We start from the raw sequence: 26,414 nt of genomic DNA on the forward strand, positions 1-26,414 counted from the left end.
TAACGTTGAAAGTCATGTTCATTTTAATGGGGGAAATTCAGCACGTGGAAAGGGAAACTGGCTGGAAAATGAGGACAGTTGCCTCTTACAGTTTAGCTAATGAAACGCGAGTGTTCATAAATTGTAGCCTGCTCCAGTTGACGGGTAAGGATTAACTACCCCCTTGAGGTGTCTGGAATATTTAAGAGTCTAGTGGAGGGACTCGTAATCAATGCCCATCTTTCTCTTCCTCCAGGTGAGGGTCTGGAGGTACCTGAAAGGCAAAGAAGTTGTGACTCACGAGATCCTTTTGGACGGCGGGAACAAAGTGATGATTGGCGGGTTTGGGGACCCCTTGATTTGTGACAACCAGGTCTCCACGGGGGACACGCGGATTTTCTTTGTCAACCCCGCCCCGCACCATATGTGGCCTGCCCACAAGAACGAGCTGATGCTGAACTCCAGCCTCATGAGGATTACTTTGCGCAACCTGGAGGAGGTGGAACACTGTGTGGAAGGTGAGTCGGGCATGTTTTTTTTTAAGTTTAATCTGGAGTTGCGCACTCTTTTGGGCTCACTACCGCCAAGGGCTTTGTGTATACTGTGCTTAGAAATGATGATTGCCCCCAAACAATCCAAATTCCAAGCTTAAGATATTTCTGGATCTGGGACCTATATAAATTATGCAAAGGTGTATCATTTTTCTCTTTGTGCAGGATGAAATTGTGCCCCCCTTCTGCATTTTGCAGTATTTATTTAAGGCTGTTTCAGAGGGTAGCCATGGTGGTCTTTAGGAGAACAGCTGGATTTGAGTCCAGTAACACCTTAGGAGCCCCGTGGTGCAGAGTGGTAAGCTGCGGTACTGCAGTCCAAGCTCTGCTCACGACCTGAGTTCAATCCCGACGGAAGTCAGTTTCAGGTAGCCGGCTCAAGGTTGACTCAGCCTTCCGTCCTTCCGAGGTCAGTGAAATGAGGACCCAGCTTGCTGGGAGTAAAGGGAAGATGACTGGGGAAGGCACTGGCAAACCACCCTGTAAACAAAAAGTCTGCCTAGTAAACGGTGGGATGTGACATCACCCCATGGGTCAGGAATGACCCAGTGCTTGCACAGGGGACCTTTACCTTTTTAACACCTTAGAACAATAGACACCCCCTCCAAGGGCTGCATAGGGGCATAGGATTCTTGCCTCACTACAGATGCTAATTTTTTTTGCCCCCAAGCATTTCTCCTCTGGTCTAATCTAGCTGATTACAATGTGTATTGTACCTCTGCATCCTGAGTTTCTTCTTGGCAACACCCCTCCCACCTTTTGACTGAGATATAGGGCTGAGAGATCTCTGTTCTGACTCATATCTGACGAAGGGAGCTTTGACCCCAAAAATCTTGGTTTCTAAGGTGTTGCTGGCCTCCAATCTGGCTGTTTAAGGCTGGTTACTTTCAGGGCCCGGTAGGAAGCCAGGCAGAGCTCTAGAAATCAAATTCCGCTTTGTCCCCAAAGGGTTCACCCATTGCCTTTACACTTCCAGGGTCATCTTTGTAGTCATAAGGATGAGAAACGTGACGTTTTAAATTGGAGTCCTGCAGCCAGCCGCTGGGAATCTGGCGTCTCAGATGTAAGCGAGCGCATTTTTGCAATCCAAGGAAGTTGTGTTCTCCTCTGAGGCGAAGGGCATCTTGATCAGTGGGTTGTTTTCCCTCTACATCCGGGTAGGCAGGACCAATTTTTTAAATTTCCTGTCTCCCTTTGGCGGGGAAACAGCCTGCAGGAACCCAGTTTCTGTCCTCCCTCTTTGGGTAGAGCAGGCATCTTTGCACAGCTCTGTGCCTTAGGAATAGATTAGGAGAATCGTGTTAAGTGTTCGTTGCTGTCTTGTGAGTCCTATTCTTTGTGGTGTCCTTACCTCCTCCTCCTCCCCCTCCTCTTGTGTCTTTTTACCGAGGCACAAAGCTAAGCTCTTAAAATGGTGGGTGCCATTACAGTTAGGGAGGGACGACCTCCTCTCTGAGAAGGATTACCACAGAGGGCTGGTCCAATCCGCCTGTATAGAAGCCGACTCTCCCAACGGCCGCGATTGCGGACCCTTAGGGAGCTCTATTCAGCCCGCGGAGCTTCTAGCTCCTGGGGAAACGTCCCTAGTGCAGCCGAAAGTTAAAAAGGCGCGAACAGCCGTGCCGGCGCGCCAGGCAAACAAGAAAAAAAGTTTCCTGCGAACCCACTCCCGCGGCGGCAAGAGCTTCGCAGCCCTGAAAGACAAGGTGGTTCTGACTCCTGATCCCACTTTCAACTGAAAGTCAACTCCCGCTTTCATAGGGCTCAGGAGATTAGTCTACCATCCTTCTGCCCCAAACCATCGGGGCCGAAGGAGACTTCATGGCATTCCCCGGACTTGCGGAGAGCCCTCCGTATTTTCATTAATCGAACAGCGGAAATTAGACAATCCGGCTACATGTTCATTGGGATAGCTAATCCCAATAAGGGAAAGAGAAGGTCGGCTGCAGCGGTTAGCTACACCCTCAAGCAGTGTATCACAGAGGCGTACAGATCAAGTAACACTCCTGTTCCCGGTGGCATCACGGCACATTCTCTTCGCAGTGCGGCCACTGCGGCCGCATTCGACAAACAAGCCCCAGTGGAGGAGATTTGCCGGGCGGCCACTTGGTCTTCCGTTTCAACCTTTGTGAAACATTGCAAGATCAACACTTGGTCATCAGCTCAGGCTGCTTTCGGCAGCAGAGTTCTGCAACATGTGGTGGAATAGAAATCTTGGCCCACCCAGTGGAGAGCTCTGTAAAGTCCCACTGATCAAGATCCCCTTGCCTCAGAGGAGAACGGAGCCTTAGCTACTTACCGTGAGGGCTTCTTCCCTTCTGGGGCGAAGGGCATCTTGCCCACCCGGTATTTTATTTCAAGCAAGAGCCCCGGGGCGCAGAGTGTTAAGCTGCAGTACTGCAGTCAAAAGCTCTGCTCACGACCTGAGTTCGATCCCGACGGAAGTCGGTTTCAGGTAGCCGGCTCAAGGTTGACTCAGCCTTCCATCCTTCCGAGGTCGGTGAATTGAGTACCCAGCTTGCTGGGGGTAAAGGGACGATGACTGGGGAAGGCACTGGCAAACCACCCCGCAAACAAAGTCTGCCTTGGAAACGTCGGGATGTGACGTCACCCCATGGGTCAGGAATGACCCGGTGCTTTCCCAGGGGACCTTTACCTTTAAGGGCATTTCGCATTTCTAACCCGTCCCTAGGGATGGTGTTTCGCATGTTCATGTTGTAGTTCAGACGTTCCGATGGTTCATCTGTAGTTGTTCACAAACATTTTACGTGTGCGTTCGTTCTCTATTCGTGGCAATTTAGCTAGTCCTATCAAAACAATTCACAGTGCGATGCTAATAGGCTATGCAAAAACAATCCACACAAGGCTCAGTTCTATACATATATTCAAAAGGAGATAGTCCATGCAAAACGTGGTGCAAGCAATAACTGTAGGTGAGCGACAGTCAAACAAGAGAACATTGTACAAAAATATCAAAAGACAAGTCAAAGAACAATATATACAACAAATCTATGTCTATTGTTTCTCTTTGAGTCTTAAAGACGTTCCAGTGCAATTTCAATCTTTGTAAGAGCTGGTCCCAAAAGTAGAAAGAATTCCTACAGATTTTCCAAGAGACCAAGTGGGAAATCAGACTTTTATAACCACTGGCTATGTGCTGCAGGTGTTCCCAAAGGAGACCAAGCTGGCACTTATAGTAGAATGGAAACGTCTTCCAGGTAATAGACGCTTTCACCAATGATGGCTTCTTCAGTCTTGTTGTTTTCTTAACACTACATAGTAGTCTGGTGGTTGAAGTTTGCCTGTGTAGTGGTATCTTACGCTTTTCTGAGTAAAAAATATCCTTTTGAATATATGTATAGAACTGAGCCTTGGGTGGATTGTTTTTGCATAATTTAGCTAGTAACTGGCTTCCTGCAGGCTGTTTTCCCTCCAAAGGGTGACAGGAAATTTAAAAAATTGGTCCTGCCTACCCAGATGTAGAGGAGCCCCGTGGTGCAGAGTGTTAAGCTGCAGTACTGCTGTCAAAAGCTCTGCTCACGACCTGAGTTCGATCCCTACTGAAGTCGGTTTCAGGCTCAAGATTGACTCAGCCTTCTATCCTTCCGAGGTCGGTGAAATGAGTACCCAGCTTGCTGGGGGTAAAGGGAAGATGCCTGGGGAAGGCACAGCAAACCACCCCGCAAACAAAGTCTGCCTAGAAAACGTTGGGATGTAACGTCACCCTATGGGTCAGGAATGCCCCGGTGCTTGCACAGGGGACCTTTACCTTTTATACCCGGATGTAGAGGGAAAACAACCCACTGATCAAGATGCCCTTCGCCTCAGAAGAGAAGGAGCCCTTACAGTACGTAGCCAAGGCTCCGTTTTTCTACAAAATTGGAAACAAGACTTGGGAATCCAAGCCCTGCAATTCTGGGGCCACATGGCATATACAGAGCCCTGATTATCATGTCCGTGGCGGAGCGGGTGACGCTTCCGTTGAATTAATGCTTCGTAGACAGTGTCAACTTGGAACATTTTACGGTTTTATATCGCAGATGTTTAAAACTCCGCTCTCTTTCCTTTCCGTTGGCATCCAACCCTTTCCCCCAGGCCTTGGAGCTTTTGAATTTGCTTCAAGCCATCGCAGCGGAGAACGTGACAGATCAATCTTACTGGAAAATGAAATAAGGCTACTCTCGGCAGCCCCTTGACTAGATTAGGGTGAGGGGGAAGGCAACCACACGAGGCGGTTGGTATTGGAGGTTCTGATTCCTTGTTGAGGAAGACTCAGTCCTGGCCTGGAGCAGCTCCGATCGTCTCCCTCTGTCTGGGCTGGGCCGCTTCGGACTGCAGGTACGGGTTTTCCGGATGGAATGCTCCTCCGTAGTTTAGGGTTGCCAACCTCCTGGAGATCTCCTGCTATTACAACTGCTCCAGCGGATAGAGATCAGTTCCCCTGGAGAAAATGGCCGCCTTGGCAATTGGACTCTATGGCATTGAAGTCCCTCCCCGCCCTCCTCAGGCTCCGCCCCAGAAACCTTCCGCTGGTTATGTAGGGGGACCTGGCAACCCTACTGTAGTTGGGGGCCCGTAGAAAGCTAGTGGCCCATAGAGCACCCCGTTTGCTGTCTAAAGGGGTACAGTCCAGGCCGGACCGGTTCATCTGTCGTTTTGGGGAAGAGCAGACTGTAGTCATGCCTACTTACGGGTGCAGATACTGTCCTCTTTATGACAGCGTATGGCATGGGTGGGGCTAGTGGTAGAACAGGAAGATCTTTGGGCAGGAAAGCAGCGTGGCTGCATGCTCCCAGTGCAAAATGGATCATCTGGTGGGTGTCAGCATTGCTTGCAATTGCTTCTGTGTCTGGCTGTTGCAGTTTTGGGCGGGGGTAAAGTGTTTTGATGGCTAGGTAAACCCTCTGAAACATAATAATGACTGTAAATAATGACTGTCACTGGGTGTGTGTAGGGTAGGTAATTGTGAATTTCCTGCATTGTGCAGGAGGTTGGACTAGATGACCCTGGTGGTCCCTTCCAACTCTATGATTCTATGAAATAGTTTTGCATCAGGTTGGTGCATGTTTAGCCTCCTTGACAGATGGTCATCTGCTTCTTAGGCTTAGGAATGTTAAATGTTTGTGTCATCTGTATTAGGCAGGATGCTGCTGCAGTTGTCTTGTTTGTGGGCTTCCTGGAGGCACTTGGTTGGCCACTGTGTAAACAGCTTGCTGGACTTGATGGGCCTGGGTCTGATCCAGCAGGGCTTTTCTGATGTTCTTATCTAATGATAGTTATTAGCCATGATAGCTAGATGGGATCTCCCTGTTCAGAGGCAGCATACCTCTGTGTAGCAGTTGTCTGAGGGCTGTTATCTTTATCCTCTGCCTGAAAGCTTCCTGAAAATGCCTGCCTGGTAACTCTTGGATATGCCAGTGTAATACTGACATACAATAAGTAGACTAACTACGCTAAACGCATATGCTACTATAACGTTAACACACCATGAATATACTATTACAGCAGTTGTTTAACAAACTTTTCCATGAATCCAATAAGGCAATCAAAGTTCATAGCGATGTTTGCCTTATTGGATACATGAAGAAGTTTGTTAAACAACTGCTGTGATAGTATATTCATGGTGTGTTAACGTTATAGTAGCATTTGCGTTCAGTGTACTTAGTCTATTCATTGTATGTCAGTATTACAGTGGCATTTGCAGTAGGCTTTTTGAATAGATTTTTGCCCTGCTTATTTTGCATGCTGCTCGTTTTGTTTAGATATCTGTACAGCATAGAGCAGGGGTGTCAAACATAAGGCCCGCGGGCCGAATCTGGCCCCTTGAGAGCTCTTATCCGGCCCGCGAGGCAGCCACACACCCCACTCTAAATCTGGGCTGGCGAGGCATGGCCCGGCCCGACCAAGTGACATTTATGCCATATCCGGCCCTCGTAACAACTGAGTCTGACACCCCTGGCATAGAGTATTCTTGAGTTTGGTTTTGGTATGTGGAAGCTTGTCTGGTCTGCCTGGGCAGGGAACCCCACAGTCACAGGGTAACCACAGAGCAAGCTTCGCTTCCTAGACCTACTTTGCCCACGGGTGGTCAGTGGCCGGTCAGGTCCTTCGCCTAGGAGTGGGCGGCTTTGGATATTTCCAAAATGAATCAAACTGTTAGCTTCTATCCGAAAGGCTTTATTGGATTTTTGCAGACAACGCCGCTTGACGCGGCCTCCCCGTGCGTTCTGTGTATTCCGCCCAGGAGCAGGTGAGCAAATAATGCAGAGACCCCCCAAGCTCTGTTGGAGCCAACAAAGGAACATTACAACTGCCACCCCCCCCCCCACACACACACATTTGTGGGGCCTCCAAAGCAAAATGTACCCTTCTTCAAAAATGTGAGCTTTGGGGAAACTGAAAACGCTCTTTAAAAAAATGAAACCCAAAATGGGATTGGGCAGGCAACTGGAGGTGAAATCTGCATTCTGCCCCCCGTCTCCTGGTTCCAAGACCCTCCAGTGGTATGCACTTCAAATCCCTTTCTCTGGAGCCCCCTCCCCATGCGCACAGCAGCTGAGGTCTCTCCCTTTGCATTTCTGAACGAGCACAAATGAGTTTGACAGCATTATTATTATTTTGCTGTCAACTTATGGCAACCCTGTCAAGTTTTCGCAGCAAGAGACAAACGGAAGTGGTTTGCCATTGCCTGCCTCTGCATAGCCGCCCCGAACTTCCTAGCGGTCTCCCATCCAAGTACTAACCAGGGCCGACCCTGCTTAGCTTCCAAGATCTGATGAAATCGAGCTACCCTGGACCATCCAGGTCAGGGCAGATGATCAGAGGTGGTTTGCCATTGCCTGCCTCTCCGTAGCGACCCTGGGCTTCCTTGGTGGTCTTAGTGATGGGGCCAAAAACGTATTATTGTATTGAAGCTTTGACACAGACATGTTGATACATCTGTTAAATTTTCTTTTTTCTCTTCCCCCTTTTTCTTTTTTTCTGTATCCCAACATATAAAAAATAATTGGGGAGGAAAAATCTGTATAGCCAATCCGAACCCTTGCTGGGCAAAAACACCTCTCAACCCCTCCCACTGTCTAAAAACATTCAGTGGGCATCAGGTGTAAGAGTGGAGGGTGTGTCTAAATCTGTCTTGAGATATAAGGAATGAGGTTCAGTACACTAATAACCTGTATTAATCGTGATCCTTATGTGGAAAATGTAATATAATTTGAATTAAAAGTGCGGGGGTTAAGTGGTGCCTTAAGTTTAATTCAGCAACATTTTGATAATCTGCACGTTTATGATCCATAGTCCAAATCGGGACCCTTGTCTTCTAATCTTATTTTCTAATCTTCCCTGCATTGTGCAGGGGGTTGGACTAGATGACCCTGGTGGTCCCTTCCAAGTCTATGATTCTATGATTCAGTTCTACGATTTTAATCTCTTCCCCCCCCTTTTGTCCATTCATCTGAAAATCTCTCCCCACCCCCAAGTTTGACGAACCCTTGAGCAATTGCCCTCTGGCATGGGTGTCTCAGATTTCTCTCCAAAGGTGCCTGCGGTTATTAAAGAGAGCCCTGTGTTTGTGTACCGCTCAGGATGACTTGCAGGCTGACTCTCTCCCGGCTGCTGCGTCTCCGTGGAAGGAAGTGGATATTTAATTAAAGGAGAAAAAAGTCGGGGAGGGGGGAGCGTGCATTCCTCCGCGTGGCCTTATCTCTGCTCCTTCCGCTGCGATTGACTCGGCTGCGTTTTTGCTCTGTTAGTCACGTCGACCTTGAACCCTGCTGGAGAGGCAGCGAACTCGGGGATGAGAGAATTGATCTTATCATCCTTATTCCCGAGATTGGGTCACACGCGAGGATGAGAAGTGGGAAGGAGCCGTGCAGGTGAAGGAGCTGGGCTGTGCGGGGGGGGGGGGGGAACTGGCCTGGAAGAAGAAGAAGAGTTGGTTTTTTATATGCCAACTTTCTCTACCGCTTAAGGGAGACTCAAACCGGCTTACGATCGCCTTCCCTTCCCCTCCCCACAGCAGACACCCTGTGAGGTAGGTGGGGCTGAGAGAGCTGTAAGAGAGCTGTGACTAGCCCAAGGGCACCCAGCTGGCTTCATGTGTAGGAGTGGGGAAAACCAACCTGGTTCACCAGATTAGCATCTGCCGCACATGTGGAGGAGCGGGGAATCAAACCCGGTTCTCCAGATCAGAGTCCACCACTCCAGACCAACACTCTTAACCACTATACCACGCTGGGTCTCAGATCTGGTTTCTGGCATTTTCACTATTCAGGTAGACTGCTCCTGCACAGGAGCTCTTATGCGGTGGGCCGCTGTTCTGTCCAACATTTCTTACATCTGGTTTTTTCCCCCGTGACCTTCAGCAGCATTCCCTGATTGACTCTACTATGCTGTGCTGGGCTGCCGGCCAGACCTGCTGCCCTTACTAAGCCTCTTAGTAAGAGAATCTGTACACTTTCCATCTCTCATCTTGAAAACATGCTTTGTTATCCTGTACAAATCACATCTTTCATCTTCAACAGCATATTACGTGATCTCTTTTTCTTTTGCACTCTGTCTGGATTGTACCCTTGACAGACATCTGTATGGTATTGCTTCACTGTTGTGTGGGATCGGGTGCATTTTTCATGCTTCCAAGCACTGCATTTTTCCTTCTCTCTTTATTCTGTCTTCTTTTTTAAACAGAGCAAGCAGAGACTTTTGGGTACTTGTATCCAAATGGCACACAATCATAAACTTAAGTGATTGACTCCTTGGGATCTTTTCTAATGGTATCCCAAAATCTGTTACCTGAAGAGGACTGCCTGATTTTGCCTCAGTGGCTGCGCCCACCTTGAGTGTAGGTTCCTAGATGACACTAGCACTTGCAAGAGGAAAAAACAAAACCGAATTAAAGATACAGAGGAGATGATTCCACAAGACCCAGGTGATTTCTAATCCCAACGTCGTTTTTTCTTCCTGCTTAAACTTTCCTTCTCCCGTTTTTGTTTTTAAAGATCACCCCACGTAACATCAGCCTGGACATGCAGCATCGTCTTACTTGAACAGCTATGCCCGAAGAAGAATTCTGTACAGGGCTTTTGCCCAGTTTTAAAATAATCTTAAATTGATTTGTCCAATGACTTTGCTCAATTCAAATCTGCGCCTGAAATTTAATTCATCTCCAATCTTAAATTTTTTTGCATCTGAATAAAACAATACTTCTGAAGCAAAAAGGCATCGTTTTCTTTCTTTTTCAGCGGATGCAAAAATGTCTTGTTGTAGCTGCCATCCTCAAGTCAAATGAAATGGCATGAACGACCCGGGCTTTAATCTTCCAACGTGCAATTTCTCCTCCAAAAAAGCTGTTGTGATGGGGAGGGAGAGCAAAATGGACCCACAGGGGTTAACTCTTCTTCTATGCTGTGGTTCTGATCTGTATCGGGTGTGGCTGCTTTATGAGCCACTGACCCTGAGATCTGATTCCCAGTGTGATGTAGGTTGGCTCTTAAAAGAGTGTGTTCCCGCTCTCTTTCCCCTCTCTTCTCAGGTGCCAATTGCCACCTGTGATTTCTGCAAGCCTTTATTAAAAATCCTTAACTATTACAAAATATATTTTGATTTTTAATTGGGGGCACCTTTAAAAAAACTCTTTTCAAGCAATTACTCAGTTGGATTAATTAACAGAACATTGCATCTGAAACTCTGAGCCACATGGAAGAGCCATTTCCCCCACTTTTCTAGAGGTGCTTCCGCATGAATGGATTTGCAGGGCATTGGAGCAGTGCTTGCGCATGATTTATACATTTGGAAAGGCTGCTGCTAGTCCTTATGGATTGGCACGGAGAGACAGAGCTAACATCTGGACCAATCCCAGAGGGTGCAGTGGTTAAAGCACTGGACTGGGATCTGGAAGACCCAGGTTCGAATCTCTGCCATGGAAGCTTGCTTGGTGACCTTGGGCCAGCCACACACTCTCAGTCTAACCTACTTCACAGGGTTGTTAGCTGGCATTGAAAAGGGGGCTAGACAAGTTCTTGGAAAACGGGCTGACCTGGTTGTGTCTTGTTTTTAAGGTGTCTTCCCCCTAGAAAGCAATGCTTTCTTTCCTGACATCCATTTTTTTAACCCAGTGTGTGTAAGAGCCAATTAGTTTAGGAATTTTCTTATTCTTACTGGTAATATTGTGGTGGGGTCGAATTCTACATTGTAGTGAGAAAGGTGGGCTATTATTACAGTAAATTAAAACTACCAAACTCAGTGACAATCGGTAGACTATTGCTGAGCTTACTTGGAAGCCCCATCTTAGTATTTATTGATTGCTTTAAAAAAAATCCACCATTCCTCCAAGGAGCGCAAAACACTATATGTTATCTTATCTTTGCAATGAACTCAAGAACACATGAAGCTGCCTTATACTGAATCAGACCCTTGGTCCATCAAAGTCAGTATTGTTTGCTCAGACTGGAAGCGGCTCTCCAGGTTCTCAGGTCTTTCACGTCACCTAGTTGCCTAGTCCCTTTAACTGGAGATGCCGGGGATTGAACCCGGGATCTTCTGCAAGCCAAGCAGATGATCTACCACTGAGCCACAGCCCCTTCAGTCTTGTCTGCTCAGACTGGCAGCGGCTCTCCAGGGTCTCAGGCAGAGGGTCTTTCACATCACCTACTTGCCTGGTCCCTTTAACTGAAGATGCCGGGGATTGCACCTCGGACCTTCTGCATGCCAAGCAGATGCTCTGCCACTGAGTCATGGCCCCTCCCCTAATGTTTTTGAGCATTAATTTAACATGAGAGATTGTGCCACTGAGCTTCATGGCTAAGCGAGGATTTGAACCCAGGTCTCCTCGGCGCAAGGCCGGCACGCTGTCCCTTTCACCCAACCAGTTTCTCTTACGACGAGTCTTGAGCGTGCTTTTCCATTTATTTGTCTGCCCTCTTCCTGCCTGCTTTCTTTCTTTCTTTCTTTCTCCCGGTCTCTCTTTCTTCGCCACAGAAACGCTCGTAATACTGAGAGGTTTTGTCATTCTAAGCCAGCCCGTGCAAAATTTCCCTTTTCAGAGTCCTTTAAAGAGCTTGTAAGGAGCTCCTGGAGGGTGGCTCATAGCAAGGAAATCGCTGGCATGGGGCAAGCGGTCGGTGAAGCTGAGGTCCGTTCATTTCCCAGGATCCGGGCTCTTTGCAGAGCCTTGGGGTTGCTGGAAAACAGGTCCTCTCCACTTAATCCTTCCTCTTGTCTTTTGTGGCGGCTGCAAAACAGAAGAGCAAAGGCCTTGTTTCTTGAAATGTGGGTGGGGGGGAATGGTGTTTTTTTTGGAGGGGTGTGTGTTCTGGCGCTAAGAAGCGCAGCATCCCCTCCGCTTTGGTCTCGGGAGGGTGAGAAAGTTGACCAGCAGCTGTGAAATGGTAGTAAACTATGAGATCTTCCTGCTGAGACCATTCGAGGTTGGAACTTGAGAAGGGAGGGGGGGTCACGTTGGCGCATGGGCGAACAGAGCCAGACTTTTTGCACTGGGGAACAATAGCCGAAGCAGAGCGTTCCCCAAAAGTTGGTGATTTAAGGGCTTTTTTTTTTTGGGTTGGGGAGGGTGAGGGGGTCTGAACTGAATCTGGAGGCACACTTTGTACCGTGGAGAGATGCGTCTTGTTGCATTCGGCCCCAGTGGAGGGAACAGCCAGAGGAAGCGGAACAGGATTTAGTGGTTGAGACAGAGAGAGAGAGCTTTGGAGAGGGCTTTCTGGCTAAAGAGCGTTTTGCAGTTTTGCCAGGCCTAGTTCATGTGCTTGCCCTGATCTGGGTGGCCCCGGCTAGCCTGATCTTGCTAGATCTTGGAAGCTAAGCAGGGTCAGTCCTGGTTAGAGGCAGGCAATGGCAAACCACTTCTGTTTGTCTGTCCTGACCTTCTGTTGCAGATTTAAGAGTAGCAGTTCTCTTACAAAGGAATTTTAAAGGGAGATTGGAAAGAGAAACTGCTGAATTACAGTTGATATTCAAACTAAAGTCAATGCATTTACCTGGGCTGAATAAAGACCTTGCATTCATGGCCCATTACCAATGCTGATTTCTCCACACCCATCTCTCCCCTGGACATCACAGACTCTTCTGCATATCACACCTAATCCAATCAAGCCTGCTATTGACATTTACATACTGTTCCTCTACTTAAAGACCGATGGATTCACATTCTAGCTGTATCTGAAGAAGTGAGCTGTGGCTCACGAAAGCTCATACCCTACCAGAAAATATTTTTGTTAGTCTTTAAGGTGCTACTGGACTCTTGCCCTTTTTGTCCTGACCTGGGTGGCCCCGGCTAGCCTGATCTCGTCAGATCTTGGAAGCTAAGCAGGGTCAGCCCCGGTTAGTGCTTGGACGGGAGACCACCAAGGAAGCCCCGGGTCGCTGCACAGAGAGGCAGGCAGCGGCAAACCACCCCTGTTCATCTGTTGCCTTGAAAACCCCACGGGGTCACCAGACGTCTGCTGCAACATGACGGCACTTTGTACTCACAGTGCGTGCGCTGCATGAATTTTGCCACGCATGGTGAATGAGGAGCCAGTGTGGTGTAGTGGTTAGAGTCCAAACCGAAGAGGTTGAGCTAGAAAGTGCCAAAATTACAAATATATAAATTTTAATCTGGTGCACAGTAAAGTTAAAAACATAAGGCCTATAACATAGGCGAGTCATTCACAGTCAATAAATGCATGAAACTCATACCCATTTGATGTAAAATCTTACAAGGACCACAGTAGGACTGTGAATGACTTGCCTATGTTATAGGCCTTATGTTTTTAACTTTACTGTGCACCATTTTAAAATTTATCTATTTGTAATTTTGGCATTTTCTAGCTCAAGCCTCTTCGGTTTGGATTCAGCATTTTGGTTGAGTTTAATTTGGTTCTCCCCCCCCCCCTTTTTGTTGTAGTGGTTAGAGTATCAGACTGGGATCTGGGAAACACAGGTTCAATATGTGTGTTTGTAAAGTTCTGTCAAGTCGCAAGTTACGGCACCCCTTGATGGGGTTTTCAAGGCAAGAGAGTAAGGAGAGCCACATTGCCTTCCTCTGCATAGCAACCCTGGTGTTCCTTGGGGGTCTCCCATCCAAATACTAACCAAGGCTGACCCTGCTTTGCTTCTGAGATCTGACGAGATGGGGCTATACCATGCTGCCTTCCCTTCCCCCAGGTTGAGTACCCAGGTTCAAATACCCAGTCTGCCGTGGAAGCTCTCTGGGTGCCCTTGGCCAAGTCACAGGTTCAAATCCTCACTCGCCAGGTGACCTTGGGCCAGTCACACACTCTCAGCCTAACATACTTCTCAGGGTTGTTGTGAGAATTAAACAGAGGAGAGGAGAACAACGTGAGACACTTTGGGTCCCCACTGGGGAGAAAGGCAGGGTATAAGAAGAAGAATTGGCTTTTATATGCCAACTTTACCACTTAAGGAAGAATCAAACCAGCTTCCAATCACCTTCCCCTCCCCACAACAGACACCCTGTGAGGTAGGTGGGGCTGAGAGAGCTGTGACTAGCCCAGGGTCACCCAGCTGGCTTAGTGTGTAGTAGTGGGGAAACCAATCCAGTTCACCAGATTAGCCTCCGCCGCTCACGTGGAGGAGTGGGGAATCGAACCCGCCTCTCCAGGTCAGACTCCAAACCACTGCACTTAACCACTACACAAATTGTGCAGCCACAAGGACTGGAAACTTGTTGGCTTTTCTTTTTCGGAAAGAGGTGAAAGCTGACATCCTGTTTGCCTTTATTTGCAAATAACATAGACAGAGTATCAATGGAGGACATTGAAGCATGATTACGTGGCAGCAGATGTCCCAGAGAATTTAATGCTATATATTCCTCTAGCATCAGCTGATTCCATGTAGCCCATCTCCTCTCTCTCCCTGTCCGCTCTGTGGTTTTTCACACACCGTTAGCCATGCGCATGGTTCCTGCAGGTGAATTGCCCATTCAGGAAACTAATAAAAAAGCATTAAGGTTTGTTTTGGGTCAATTTCCCCAGCAGGAGTCACTTTCGGTAAACACCATCCTGATGCGCTCCTGGTAATCAGGCGGCAAATTCTCAGCGATGCACACACATTCCTTCCACCTGCTGGGTTACCTCCTGTTGTTGATACGATGCCGACAACACGCTCGGTGCTTTGGAGAAGACGAGGAGGCAGGTCTCTGCCCTGAGGAGCTTGCAGTCCAGCTTACTCTGCTCTGGTTAGACCTCACCTAGAGTACTGTGTTCAGTTTTGGGCACCACAATTTAAAGAAAGATGTAGATAAGCTGGAACGTGTCCAAAGGAGAGCAATGAGGATGGTGAGGGGTCTGGAGACCAAGTCCTATGAGGAAAGGTTGAAGGAGTTGGGTATGTTTAGCCTGAAAAGGAGAAGACTGAGAGGGGATATGATAACCATCTTCAAGTACTTGAAGGGCTGTCATATAGAGGAGGGTGCCGAGTTGTTTTCTGTTGCCCCAGAAGGTCGGACCAGAACCAATGGGTTAAAATTAAGTCAGAAGAGTTTCCATCTAGACATTAGGAAGAATTTTCTAACAAGGCGGTTCCTCGGTGGAACAGGCATTCCCTGAGGTGGTGAGCTCTCCTTCCCTGGAGGTTTTTAAGCAGAGGCTAGCTGGCCATCTGTCAGCAATGCTGATTCTATGAACTTGGGCAGTTCATGGGAGGGGGGCATCTTGGCCATCTTCTGGGTACTGGGGTGTGTGTGGGGGAGGTAGTTATGAGTTTCCTGCATTGTGCAGGGTGTTGGACTAGATGACCTGGTGGTCCCTTCCAACTCTATGATTCTATGTGAGACAGCCGAGTTGAAAAAGGAAGGCGGAGGGTGGTGATAGGTCAGGGGAGGAATCTACATCCATCCCAGTCAAACATGCCGTAGGCCTCGTTTTGGTAGAAGTTGCGCCGAAGACATTTACTCAAAAGGAGGAGGGATTGGAAGCAAGTGGGGAGGGGTAGCGTCAGGCAGGTGTTCTGGGAAGCAGGTCTAAGCGTAAGGAACAGCTGGAGCGAAAGGGCAGAGTCAGTCATGGGGCCAGGAGACCTTTGGACAGCCAAGGGTGTGTGGCTGGACTGGTTCATATTAACTAACCTGTGATCTCATCCTGTCCTTTGCCTCGTCACTCAGGGATGGGATTGTGCTTTCCGGACCACGGGGATGCTTTGGGGATCCCCCCACACCTGTATGGGGTGCATCCAGGAATCCCAGTGAGTCCTTGCTCCCTCCTGTAAAGATGCTGTCATGGAATCGTAGAGTCAGAAGGGTCCATGTAGGCCATCTAGTCCAACCCCCTGCTTAATGCAGGATCAGCCTAGAGCATCCCTGACTAGTGTTTGTCCAGCCTCTGCTTAAATACCACCAGTGAGGGGGAGCTCGCCACCTCCCTAGGTAGCTGATTCCACTGTCTAACAACTCTTACTGTACAAAATCTTTCCCAACCTGGTTCACCAGATTAGCCTCCGCCGCTCATGTGGAGGAGTGGGGAATCAAACCCGGTTCTCTAGATTAAAGCCCACCGCTCTAAAGCACTGCTCTTAACCGCTACACCATGCTGGCTCAAAGGCAGGTAAGTAGGCAGTGGTGGCGTTTTAAGCTGGCTAGCTGAGCTCCTGCCTCATTTGGCCTAGTTCAAGGGTCACCTTACAGACACAAGAAGACGAAGGGTCCATTTAGGCCAGCATCCTGGTGGCCAGCCAGAGGTTCTCAAGATCCTAGACAGGGCCTGAAGTCTGTTATTGGTTTCCTCACCAGTGATATTCAGAAACGTGGGATATTAGAACTTAAGGAGGTCCATGCTGGATCAGACCAAAGGCAGGTAAGTAGGCAGTAGCAGCTTTTTAAGTTGCCTAGCTGTGCTTCTGTCTGATGGGGTCCATTTGACGTGAATCTGCTTTACACTGAATCACACCGCCAAGGTCAGAGTTGACTACTCAGACTGACAGCGGCTCTCCAGAATTTCAGGTACTAGTCTTTCACATCATCTACTGCCAGATTCTGTAACTGGAGATACCGGGGATTGAACCTGGAACTTTTTGCATGCCAAGGAGATGGTCCACCACTGAGCCACAGCCCCTCCACTGAGGCACCCTACAGATGCAAGAAGCTCCTATGAGAAGCGGTTAAAACACTTAGGGCTGTTTAGCTTGGAAAGAAGGTGGCTAGGGGGAGACATGACAGAGGTCTATAAAATGATGCATGGTATGGAGAGAGTGGACAGGGAGAAACTTTCCTCCCTCTCTCAATACTAGAACGAGGGGTCATATGCTGAAGCTGGAGAGTGTGAGATTCAAAACAGATAAAAGGAGGGAAATCTTCACACAATGCATAGTTAAATTGTGGGACTCCCTGCCCCAGGATGTGGTGATGGCTGCCAACTTGGAAGGCTTTAAGATGGGAGTGGACATGTTCATGGAGGAGAGGGATATTCATGGCTACTAGTTAAAATGGATACTAGTCATGATGCGTACCTATTCTCTCCAGGATCAGATGAGCATGTCTATTATATGAGGTGTTGTGGAACACAGGCAGGACGGTGCTGCTGCAGTCTTGCTTGTGGGCTTCCTAGAGGCACCTGGTTGGCCACTGAGTGAACAGACTGCTGGACTTGATGGACCTTGGTCTGATCCAGCAGGGCCTTTCTTATGTCAGAGCAAGGGTCCATTTAGTACTGTCTCCTGGTGGACTTCAGGTAGGGCCTGAAGTGAGCAGTGCCCTGTTATCAGCTCCCTCACAACAGATATTCACAAGCATGCTGCCTCTGATTATGGACTTTAGAACATCAGAAGAACCGTGCTGGATCAGACCAAAGGCCTCTCCGGTCCAGCATTCTGTTCACACAGCGTCTGGCCAGCTGTTCTGTTTTGCTGGCCGGGCTGACAGCAGTTGGCGGACCAATCTAAGGAAAAGATATTTAACCCCATGGCCGTCGTCCCATGCAGCTGCAGCGAGAGGGAGCCGCAGCTGGAAGGGCGATTTTTCTTTTTAGTCTTGCGTGTATGCAGAAGCCGTCTGGTTTTTTTGTGTTCCCTGCCCTCCTTCGCATGTGGAATTGTGTTCTCTTCCTCTGCGTGGGATCATCGACAAAGTCTTCTCTAGTTAATGACCCAGATGTCTTTTTGTTTTTTCGCCAATTGCCTCTCCCCTCCATCCCTCCCTGCACCCTTGGCAGGATAGGGCTTCACAAGGCTGTTTGGCTTCCAGCCCACAAGCTGCTCCTCTTACGAGAGAAAAAAGTACAATATTAACAGTCCATTGGGTCAAGCCTGTGAGGGTTTCGGTGACGGGGCAGCAGACGGGGAGTCTGGCAACAGCCGTTCCTTCTTGGAGCCTTCCCTTTGGCTTCTGGGATGCATTTGGTCCTTCCGTACTGGCGCACAGATTTCTCCAGCTGCGTGTCGGTGAGAGGCGGAGAAAGTGACTTCCCACTTGAGAATCGGGGCTGGGAAGCTCTTTGTAGGCTGCAGCCTCGTGTAAGAGGGTTGGAGCATCAGTCGCTTGATGGCCCACTTAAGTCGGTCTGTCTAGGGGAGAAAAGAATGTTAAGAGGCTGAGATGCTTGGAACTCCAGCCGGGGCGGCCTCCAAGTTTACTTAAGTTACGAGCCGGCTGTGAGTACTTGCTTGTATCCACGTCTGGCGTCACATAGCAGTGAACGGCTAAATGTTATATTAGGCCATGGTGTGGTGTTTACACTAAGTCTGGGGAGATCTGGACTCACATGAACACAAGGACACTTGGGGCTGCCTGAAATTGAGTCAGGCTTTTGGTCCATCGAGATGGGTGTTGCCTACGTTCAAAATCCAGCATGGTGTAGTGGTTTGGAGCGGTGGACTCTGATCAGGTTTGATTTCCCATTCCTCCACATGAGCTGCGGAGGCTAATCTGGGGAACAGGATTTGTTTCCCCACTCCTACACATGAAGCCAGCTAGGTGACCTTTGCCAGTCACACACTGTCAGCCCCACCTACCTCACAGGGTGTCTGTTGTGGGGAGGGGAAGGGAAGGTGATTGTCAGCCGGTTTGATTCAGCCTTAAGTGGGAGAGAAAGTCGGCATATAAAAACCAACTCTTCTTCTACTCCGACTGTCAGCGGCTCTCCAGGGTCTGAGGTGGAGGTCTTTCCCATCACCTACAGACTGGCCTTTTTACCTGGAGATGCTGGGGATTGAGCCGGGGACTTTCTGCATGCCATTCCCCCAAGCTCTGCCTTGAAGCTCATTGAGTGGTTTTGGAGCTGTCACCGGCACAGCTGAATTATAACCTTTATTTTTCTTGGTTCATTGACAAGAATGCAGCCAGTCTGAGGAGGCAAGACTGCCTTTGATGGACCAAAGGTCTGATTCAGTGTAAGGCAGTGTCATGTGTTTTGGATGCGTAGGCAGGAAGGGAACTGTCTATTTTGTTTCTTACAAGGGGCTTTTCCCAGAGCCGGCTCAGGAAGCGCAGCAGACTCAATGGTAAAGCTTTTTCTGGACTGTAGAAGCTGCTTGACAATGAAGAAATTGAAATTGTTGAAGACTTTCTATTCCTTGGTTCCATCATCAACCAAAAGGGAGACTGCAGCCAAGAAATCAGAAGGAGATTGAAACTGGGAAGGGCAGCCATGAAGGAGCTGGAAAAGATCCTTAAGTGTAAGGGGGGTTACCGCACTTTGTATTCCCAGCGATGTATTAAGAGTTTGAAAATGTTGTAAAAAACATCGCTTTAAAAGGGTTTTTGGATACCAGGGCTTATAAATGGTTGGAAGACGTCTTCACAGCTAAAGGGGCCAAACAAAGTGCGAACAGTATTTTTTATAACGTTTTCAAACTCTTAATACATTGGTGGGAATACATAGAAAGTGCGAACAATATTTTTTATAACATTTTCAAACTCTTAATACATCGCTGGGAATACAAGTGCGGTAACAGCCTAATGATGTGTCACTGGCAACCAAGATCAGGTTAATTCATGCCATCGTATTCCCTATTACTATGTATGGGTGTGAGAGCTGGACAATGAAGAAAGCTGATAGGAAGAAAGTAGATTCTTTTGAGATGTGTTGGAGGAGAGTGTTATGGATACCCTGGACCGCCAAAAAAACAAATCAGTGGGTTCTAGATCAAATCAAGCCTGAACTGACCCTAGAAGCTAAAATGACTAAACTGAGGCTGTCGTACTTTGTACATATTATGAGAAGACAAGAGTCACTGGAAAAGACCATCATGCTAGGAAAAGTGGAAGGCAGCAGGAAAAGAGGAAGACTCAACAAGAGATGGATTGACTCTATAAAGGAAGCCACAGCCAACAATTTGCAAGAGCTGAGCAAGGCTGTTAAAGAGAGGACACTTTGGAGGACATTGATTCATAGGGTCGCCATGAGTCGGAAACGACTTGACGGCACTTAACACACAACACGCACAGAAGCTGCTTGTGGGGGGCGTATAATGTTACCCCCTTGCGGGATTAACGAATGCCATTTTGTGAACCGTTTCGGCAATTTCTAAATCTTTTCCCATCCGGTTCTTGTAGGTTATCCGGGCTGTGTGACCGCGGTCTTGGTATTTTCTTTCCTGACGTTTCGCCAGCAGCTGTGGCAGGCATCTTCAGAGGGGTAACACTGAAACAGCAGGAAAGAAAATCCCAAGACCACGGTCACACAGCCCGGATAACCTACAAGAACTGATGAACTCTGACCGTGAAAGCCTTCGACAATACTTTTCCCATCCGTTCTAAATTTTCCAGTGTCTTCTTTCACACAGATACATCATGGCACCTTATTCGTTCAACCCAGCCCTGTTAGTTTCTCCAATTTTTCCCTCTGCATAGGAAGGCCCCCTTGGTAGGTTTCTTTTTAAATACTTGGGCCGATTATTCTGGCTTCTACCAGCATATGAAGAAGAAGAAGGGGAGGGGCTGTGGCTCAGTTTGTAGAGCCTCTGCTTGGCACTCAGAAGGTCCCAGGTTCAATCCCCGGCATCTCCAGTTAAAGGAACTAGGCAAGTAAGTGATGTGAAACGCCTCTACCTGCAACCTTGGAGAGCCGCTGTCAGTCTGAGTAGACAATACTGACTTTGATGGACCCAAGGGTCTGATTCAGTATAAGGCAGCTCCATGTGTTCAAGAAGAAGAAGAGTTGGTTTTTGTATGCCGACTTTCTCTATCAATTCATTTTCAATTTCAATACCTTTATTGGCATACCATCGAGCAATCAAACAGAATGTAACCTAGCCACTATACATCATTTTACCTCGCCTCTTAATTACATCACCAAGAAATTTAGCCACAGATTCAATAATCTCAGAACTTCGGGAGGATAACAACAGGTTAATCTTACTATCATCAGCTTGATCAGCATAATTTGAGAGAAGGGGATCTAAAAGGGCTGCACGAATTTCACAATAAAATGGACAATACAAAAGAATATGATCAATACTTTCTCCCCCATAACACAGTTACACACCCTAGCGGAGTATGGAATTTTCTTACATCTCCCATACAAAATAGCAGAAGGGAGAACATTAAAACGGGCTAGCGTATAAGCTCTCCTACTTTCTCTATCACTTAGGGAAGACTCAAACCGGCTTACAATCACCGTCCCTTCCCCAACCCCACAACAGACACCCTGTGAGGTAGGTGGGGCGGAGAGAGCTCTACGAGAGCTGTGACTAGCCCAAGGTCACGCAGCTGGCTTCATGCGGAGGAGTGGGGAATCAAACCCAGTTCTCCAGATCAGACTCCACCCCTCCGAGCCACCTCTATTAACCACTACACCATGCTGGCTCATGGTCTGTGCCCTTTCCCATCAGCAAACCTCTTTGAGTTTAAAATCTGTTTCTTTCGAGTCACCAAGTGCTTCCTCTTCCCCTTCCTACAAGGTGCTCTCTACAAGGGAAACCTTTCTTTTCCCTCTCTGCACGCTTGCATCCTACACTCTTCCTGCTGAAGGGCTGGGTGGAAGTCCCTTAGGGGCGAGGTGCCTTCTTGGAACCGGCCCGGATTTGCCCTTTGGTCCACCGTGCCCAGAGGTTCGCTTCAGCCTTGGCTGGTTTACCTCTCCCAAGCGTTCTCCGTGCCTTTGGTTTCTCAAACAGTCGGCATTCCTTCGATATGTGGAAGGGAGCCCGGAGAATGGTTTTTTGCTCCAGCGGGGAAGGGCCTTCGGGGGCCATCCGTTTCCAGTGAAACCCTGCCAAGAGGTGGCGGACTGGAGCGGCGGGTCTAATTTTGGCTCCTGCATCTCACAACAAAAATGGCCTTAAAAAAGAAAAGAAAAAGCCGCCTCGGCTACCCTGAGCCACTCTCTTTGATTAGCGAGGAAACATGATTCGAGCCGCTTCAATTATTTATGCCCAATTTGGTTAATTTCCCAAGCCGGCGCTCTCTCGATGCAAAACTACAAAGTCGGTTTGAAAGTGGGGGGGAGAGAGAGTGCATGCCAGCTTCTTCCCTGTTCGATAACCTGAATCTCCACCTTTTTTTCTTGCTGCCTCTTGAACACCTGAGCAGGAGTTCAGCGGTGCTCCGTAGCTAGGGTTGCCAACCTCCAGGTAGTGTAAGAACAAAACAGGGTCGGCTGGAATATTAATGTAACAAATCCTATATTCAATTACTATATTCAAAGTTAACAAATTACAAAATACACACGAGTGCAAAAGACAATTGTGCGACTATATACATCTGTTCAGCTAAACAGCAATTATGACGAAAGCTCAATGGCAGTCTCCGAAGAAGGACGAGAGGCAAGTCAGAAATAGGTCAAATATCAAGTCCAGAGATAAGGACCACAAGTCCAAAGGTAAAAACCACAATCTTGCCAAAATCTTGCCACTGCCAATTACAAGCAAAGATGGAGGGAACACTTTCCCGGGTAGTTGAGGCGCTTTCACTTAATAGAGCTTCATCAGCCTCTGAAAGGAAGTCATGGTCAACAAGTAGAATTGACTGGACGTCTTCAGTTCTGTTTTGCTTTTTTTATTTATTTTAATAAGATTTCATGCTCCCAAAGAAAATGGGCTGCAAATCGAAGTTAGCAGATCGGTTCACCAGGAGAAAAGGGCCGCTTTGGCAATTGGACTCTATGGCATTGAAGTCCCTCCTTCCCCAAACCCCGTCCTCCTCAGGCTCTGCCCCAAAAACCTCCCACCGGTGGCAATGAGGGACCTGGCAACCCTGTCCGTAGCCCGGTGATCAATCGTACGCTTTGCGTGCAGAAGGTCCTGGGTTCAGTTCCTAACTCTGCCAGTTCTCTGCGTGAGTCCCAGGAATTTCCTAGCCAGGTCTCCTGGAGAATGTTGGCAGCAGGAAAAGAGGAAGACCCAACAAGAGATGGATGGACTCTATCAAGGAATCCATGGCCTTCAGTTTGCAAGACCTGAGCAAGGCTGTTAAGGATAGGACGTCTTAGAGGACATTGATTCATAGGGTCGCCATAATTCGCAAGTGACTTGACGGCACTTCACACACACATACCTCCACTTGGGCTGGTCTAGCCCAGGGTAGATAGCAGAGTTGGGGGAGGCGCCTGGCCAAATTGTGTGAGGTGCGTCACTGGCGATCTCATCCTCCCTCCTTTGTGGGCCGGGGCCCGGGTGGGCCGGGAAGCGGGGCCCTTGCCCAGAACCGTTTTTAAGAACATAAGAAAGGTCCTGCTGGATCAGACCAAGGCCCATCAAGTCCAGCAGTCTGTTCACACAGTGGCCAACCTGGTGCCTCTAGGAAACCCATCTGCCCCTGGTGCAACAGGTGATGCTTGCAGGAAGGGGCACAGCTCCGTGGCAAAGAACTTAGAATAATAGAATCATAGAGTTGGAAGGGACCACCAGGGTAATTTAGTCCAACCCCCTGCGCAATGCAGGAAATTCACAACTACCTCCCCCCCAACACCCCCAGTGACTCCTACTCTATGCCCAGAAGATGGCCAAGATGCCCTCCCTCTCATCATCTGCTTAAGTTAATAGAATCAGCATTGCTGACAGATGGCCATCTAGCCTTTGCTTAAAAACCTCCAGGGAAGGAGAGCTCACCACTTCCCGAGGAAGCCTGTTCCACCGAGGAACCGCTCTAACTGTTAGAAAGTTCTTCCTAATGTCTAGGCGGAAACTCTTTTGATTTAATTTCAACCCGTCGGTTCTGGTCCGACCTTCTGGGGCAACGGAGAACAACTCGGCACCCTCCTGGATATGACAGCCCTTCAAGTACTTGAAGTTGGTTACTATTGCTTTTGCATGTAGAAGATCTCAGATTTCATGCAACTCGGCCAGATGCTGGGGGCAGGGCGTGGCCACAGTTGAGATGCCTGTGCTCGATGGACCCTGGGCCTGATTAGAAATGACAAATTTGTGAAAATGTTGAAGCCGTGGAAGAAAGCAGGGAGTTTTTTCCCCTCCCCGAAAAACATAACAAAATGGAAATTTTGGGACATATTGAATATATGCAGTACTTATCAACTCTGCGCATGACTTGCTGCTTTAACATCACAAAACGCGTCATTTGGAACTTTGCATATGAAATTGTGCCATTGGGCATATTTATGAAATTTAAAAGTATAAAAATGCCTTCAGTCTTCTACGAGCCAGAACTGTGAATATAGAGTACCCGGATGCAAACATCTACACCCCGGCCTACCCTTAGGATATATTTCTTTGCTTTTGCCAACTGAGATGTGGGAAGAAATTAAGATGAAAATAGAAAGCGCACATTTTGTAGTGAGTAAAAAGATAGTATATTATTTGGAAAGAAACAGTCACATTTGAATATCAAGTTACATTTTATAGGTTCTTGTAGGTTATCCGGGCTGTGTAACCGTGGTCTTGGTATTTTCTTTCCACGGTTACACAGCCCGGATAACCTACAAGAACCAATGAACTCTGACCGTGAAAGCCTTCGACAATATTTTAACTTTTATAGCGCTGAAAACAAATTCTTTAATAGTGTATTATAATCATTATACCGTATTAATTGTGAACAAAATTGGTCACATTAAACAATAAGTATATCCTTGAATAATGTACATGTCTCAAGTATATGCAGGACATTTCTTTAATGCAAGAGACCTACAGTAAATCTTTATACTACACATTTTCAGGGGGTAAAAACCTTACATTGGAAAGCAGTTCACTTATTTCATGGAGTTTCCCCCCACCCCAGTACGCCCCTAAACCTCCAGTTTCTCTCTCCAAAAACAGTCTGTGGAACAGGGGAATTCCCTCCTCCCTGGCTTTCATATTTCTAAGTCTGATCCCTGTAGGATATTTCTTTTGTGTTTCATATCCATTTGAGTATATAACTAAACTTATGGCCCTTAAATGCATTTCCTCCCGTATTGTTTTGGTAGTGGTAGGAGGACTTTCTAGGTTCTTTTATTATTATTTTTTCTGGGCACAGCCAGGTTTTCCTGTATCTCTCTGCATGGTCCCTGAACCTTGAGAAATGCAAGAGAGCTTTTATCGCTGTTGGGTTTCCAAAATTACATGGGTACGTTTGGGCTAACATTCTCTAGCACAATGGCGGGAGTTTCTGTCGTGCCCCTGAGCTGGATTCTAGCATGGTCAGTTGGAAGAGCAAAGAGGATCACTCGCTTTCTCTCTTTTAGGGCCAAAGAAATCCCTCGCTGTCTGGTGAAATCATCTACGGAGAACATGTGTTTAAAGGACGCTTTTAACAGGACAGGGCAGTTGGAAGCCATTTAGAAAGGGCATCAAGGGGCCAATCTCTAGGAAGGGTGGAATTTCGCAAGTGGCCGAGCGGCGCTCTGTTTTTTTCCGAGAACATAAGACTACAATGCATAAGACTGTGCAGCTGCCAGATATCACAGGATGGTTGCAAAGTTTTGTTTTTGTTTGCAAGTTCTGGCACTGTGGCGTCATACCAATCGAATACCTGGGAGGGACTGTGGCTCAGTGGTAGAGAGTGGTTGGCATGCAGAAGGTCCCAGGTTCAATCCTCAGCATCTCCAGTTAAAGGGACTAGGCAAGTAGGTGATGTGGAAGACCTCTGCCTGAGACCCCGGAGAGCCGCTGCCGGTCTGAGTAGACAATACTGACTTTGATGGACCGAGGGTCTGATTCAGTATAAGGCAGCTTCATGTGTTCATGTGAATGGGGCAAGCTTGCCTGGAAGTTGAACAGGCCTGGTTTTTCCATACTGAAAAGCAGGCTCTGGATTATAAGAATATAAGAAGAGACCTGCTGGATCAGGCCCAAAGTCCACTTAGCCCGGCATCCTGCCTTCCACAAGGGAAACTCACAGGAAGGGTGCCATAGCACACCATCATTTTTTGCTCCCTCCATCTGCAGGAGATTGCAGAGTTTGTAGTAGAGAACGAAGGGGTATACTGCCTTGGTACATGGAGGCTTTGTTGCGCTATCATGGCTTATAGCTATTGTTTTAACCATGGCAAACGTTCCTTTAAATCTTGTTGAGAGGATTCCCTTCTCTTCTGAAAACTTTCCCCATTACTGAAATACGAAGTTAAGCCCCCGGGCTCCGTTCTTCCTGGAAGTATCAAGCACTAACACTGTTGATGCGCTGTTTGTGCATCTGGAGGTTTACTAAAACAAACAAAAAACACTTCGGTGCAGAGTTAATCCAAATTTTGTGGCTGGAACAGCCGACTTTTGCAACCTCTGTGGATCATGCAAATAAAGCATGTATGTAGATATTTACTTGTTTGCATAATTTATCCTGCTTGTGCTATTTTGAGGGATGTGGAACCGAAGCAACGTTTGACAAGCTGGGTAGGGACCCAGTCCAAGATAGCTAAATGATACTTCTTTTGCAAATGATTGGGCTGCGTACAAACTCTGCAGCAGTTGGGAGGGGTCGTGGCTCAGTGGTCAAGCCTCTGCTTGGCATGCAGAAGGTCCCCGGTTCAATCCCCGGCATCACCAGTTCAAGGGACTAGGCAAGTAGGT

General features: G+C 47.9%; 1 protein-coding gene across 1 annotated transcript in view; it reads left to right on the plus strand.

Annotated features, from left to right (window-relative positions):
• Positions 1-26,414, plus strand: part of AGRN (agrin) — a 275,573-nt gene that overhangs the window by 20,305 nt on the left and 228,854 nt on the right. The window contains exon 2 of the mRNA XM_056865508.1: positions 236-497. Within this exon, the coding sequence (XP_056721486.1) occupies positions 311-497 (187 nt within the window). The 5' untranslated portion in view covers positions 236-310. The remainder of the gene's footprint in view (positions 1-235; positions 498-26,414) is intronic.

This window comes from Euleptes europaea, chromosome 19 (assembly GCF_029931775.1).
Source record: "Euleptes europaea isolate rEulEur1 chromosome 19, rEulEur1.hap1, whole genome shotgun sequence".
NCBI classification, from domain to species: domain Eukaryota; kingdom Metazoa; phylum Chordata; class Lepidosauria; order Squamata; family Sphaerodactylidae; genus Euleptes; species Euleptes europaea.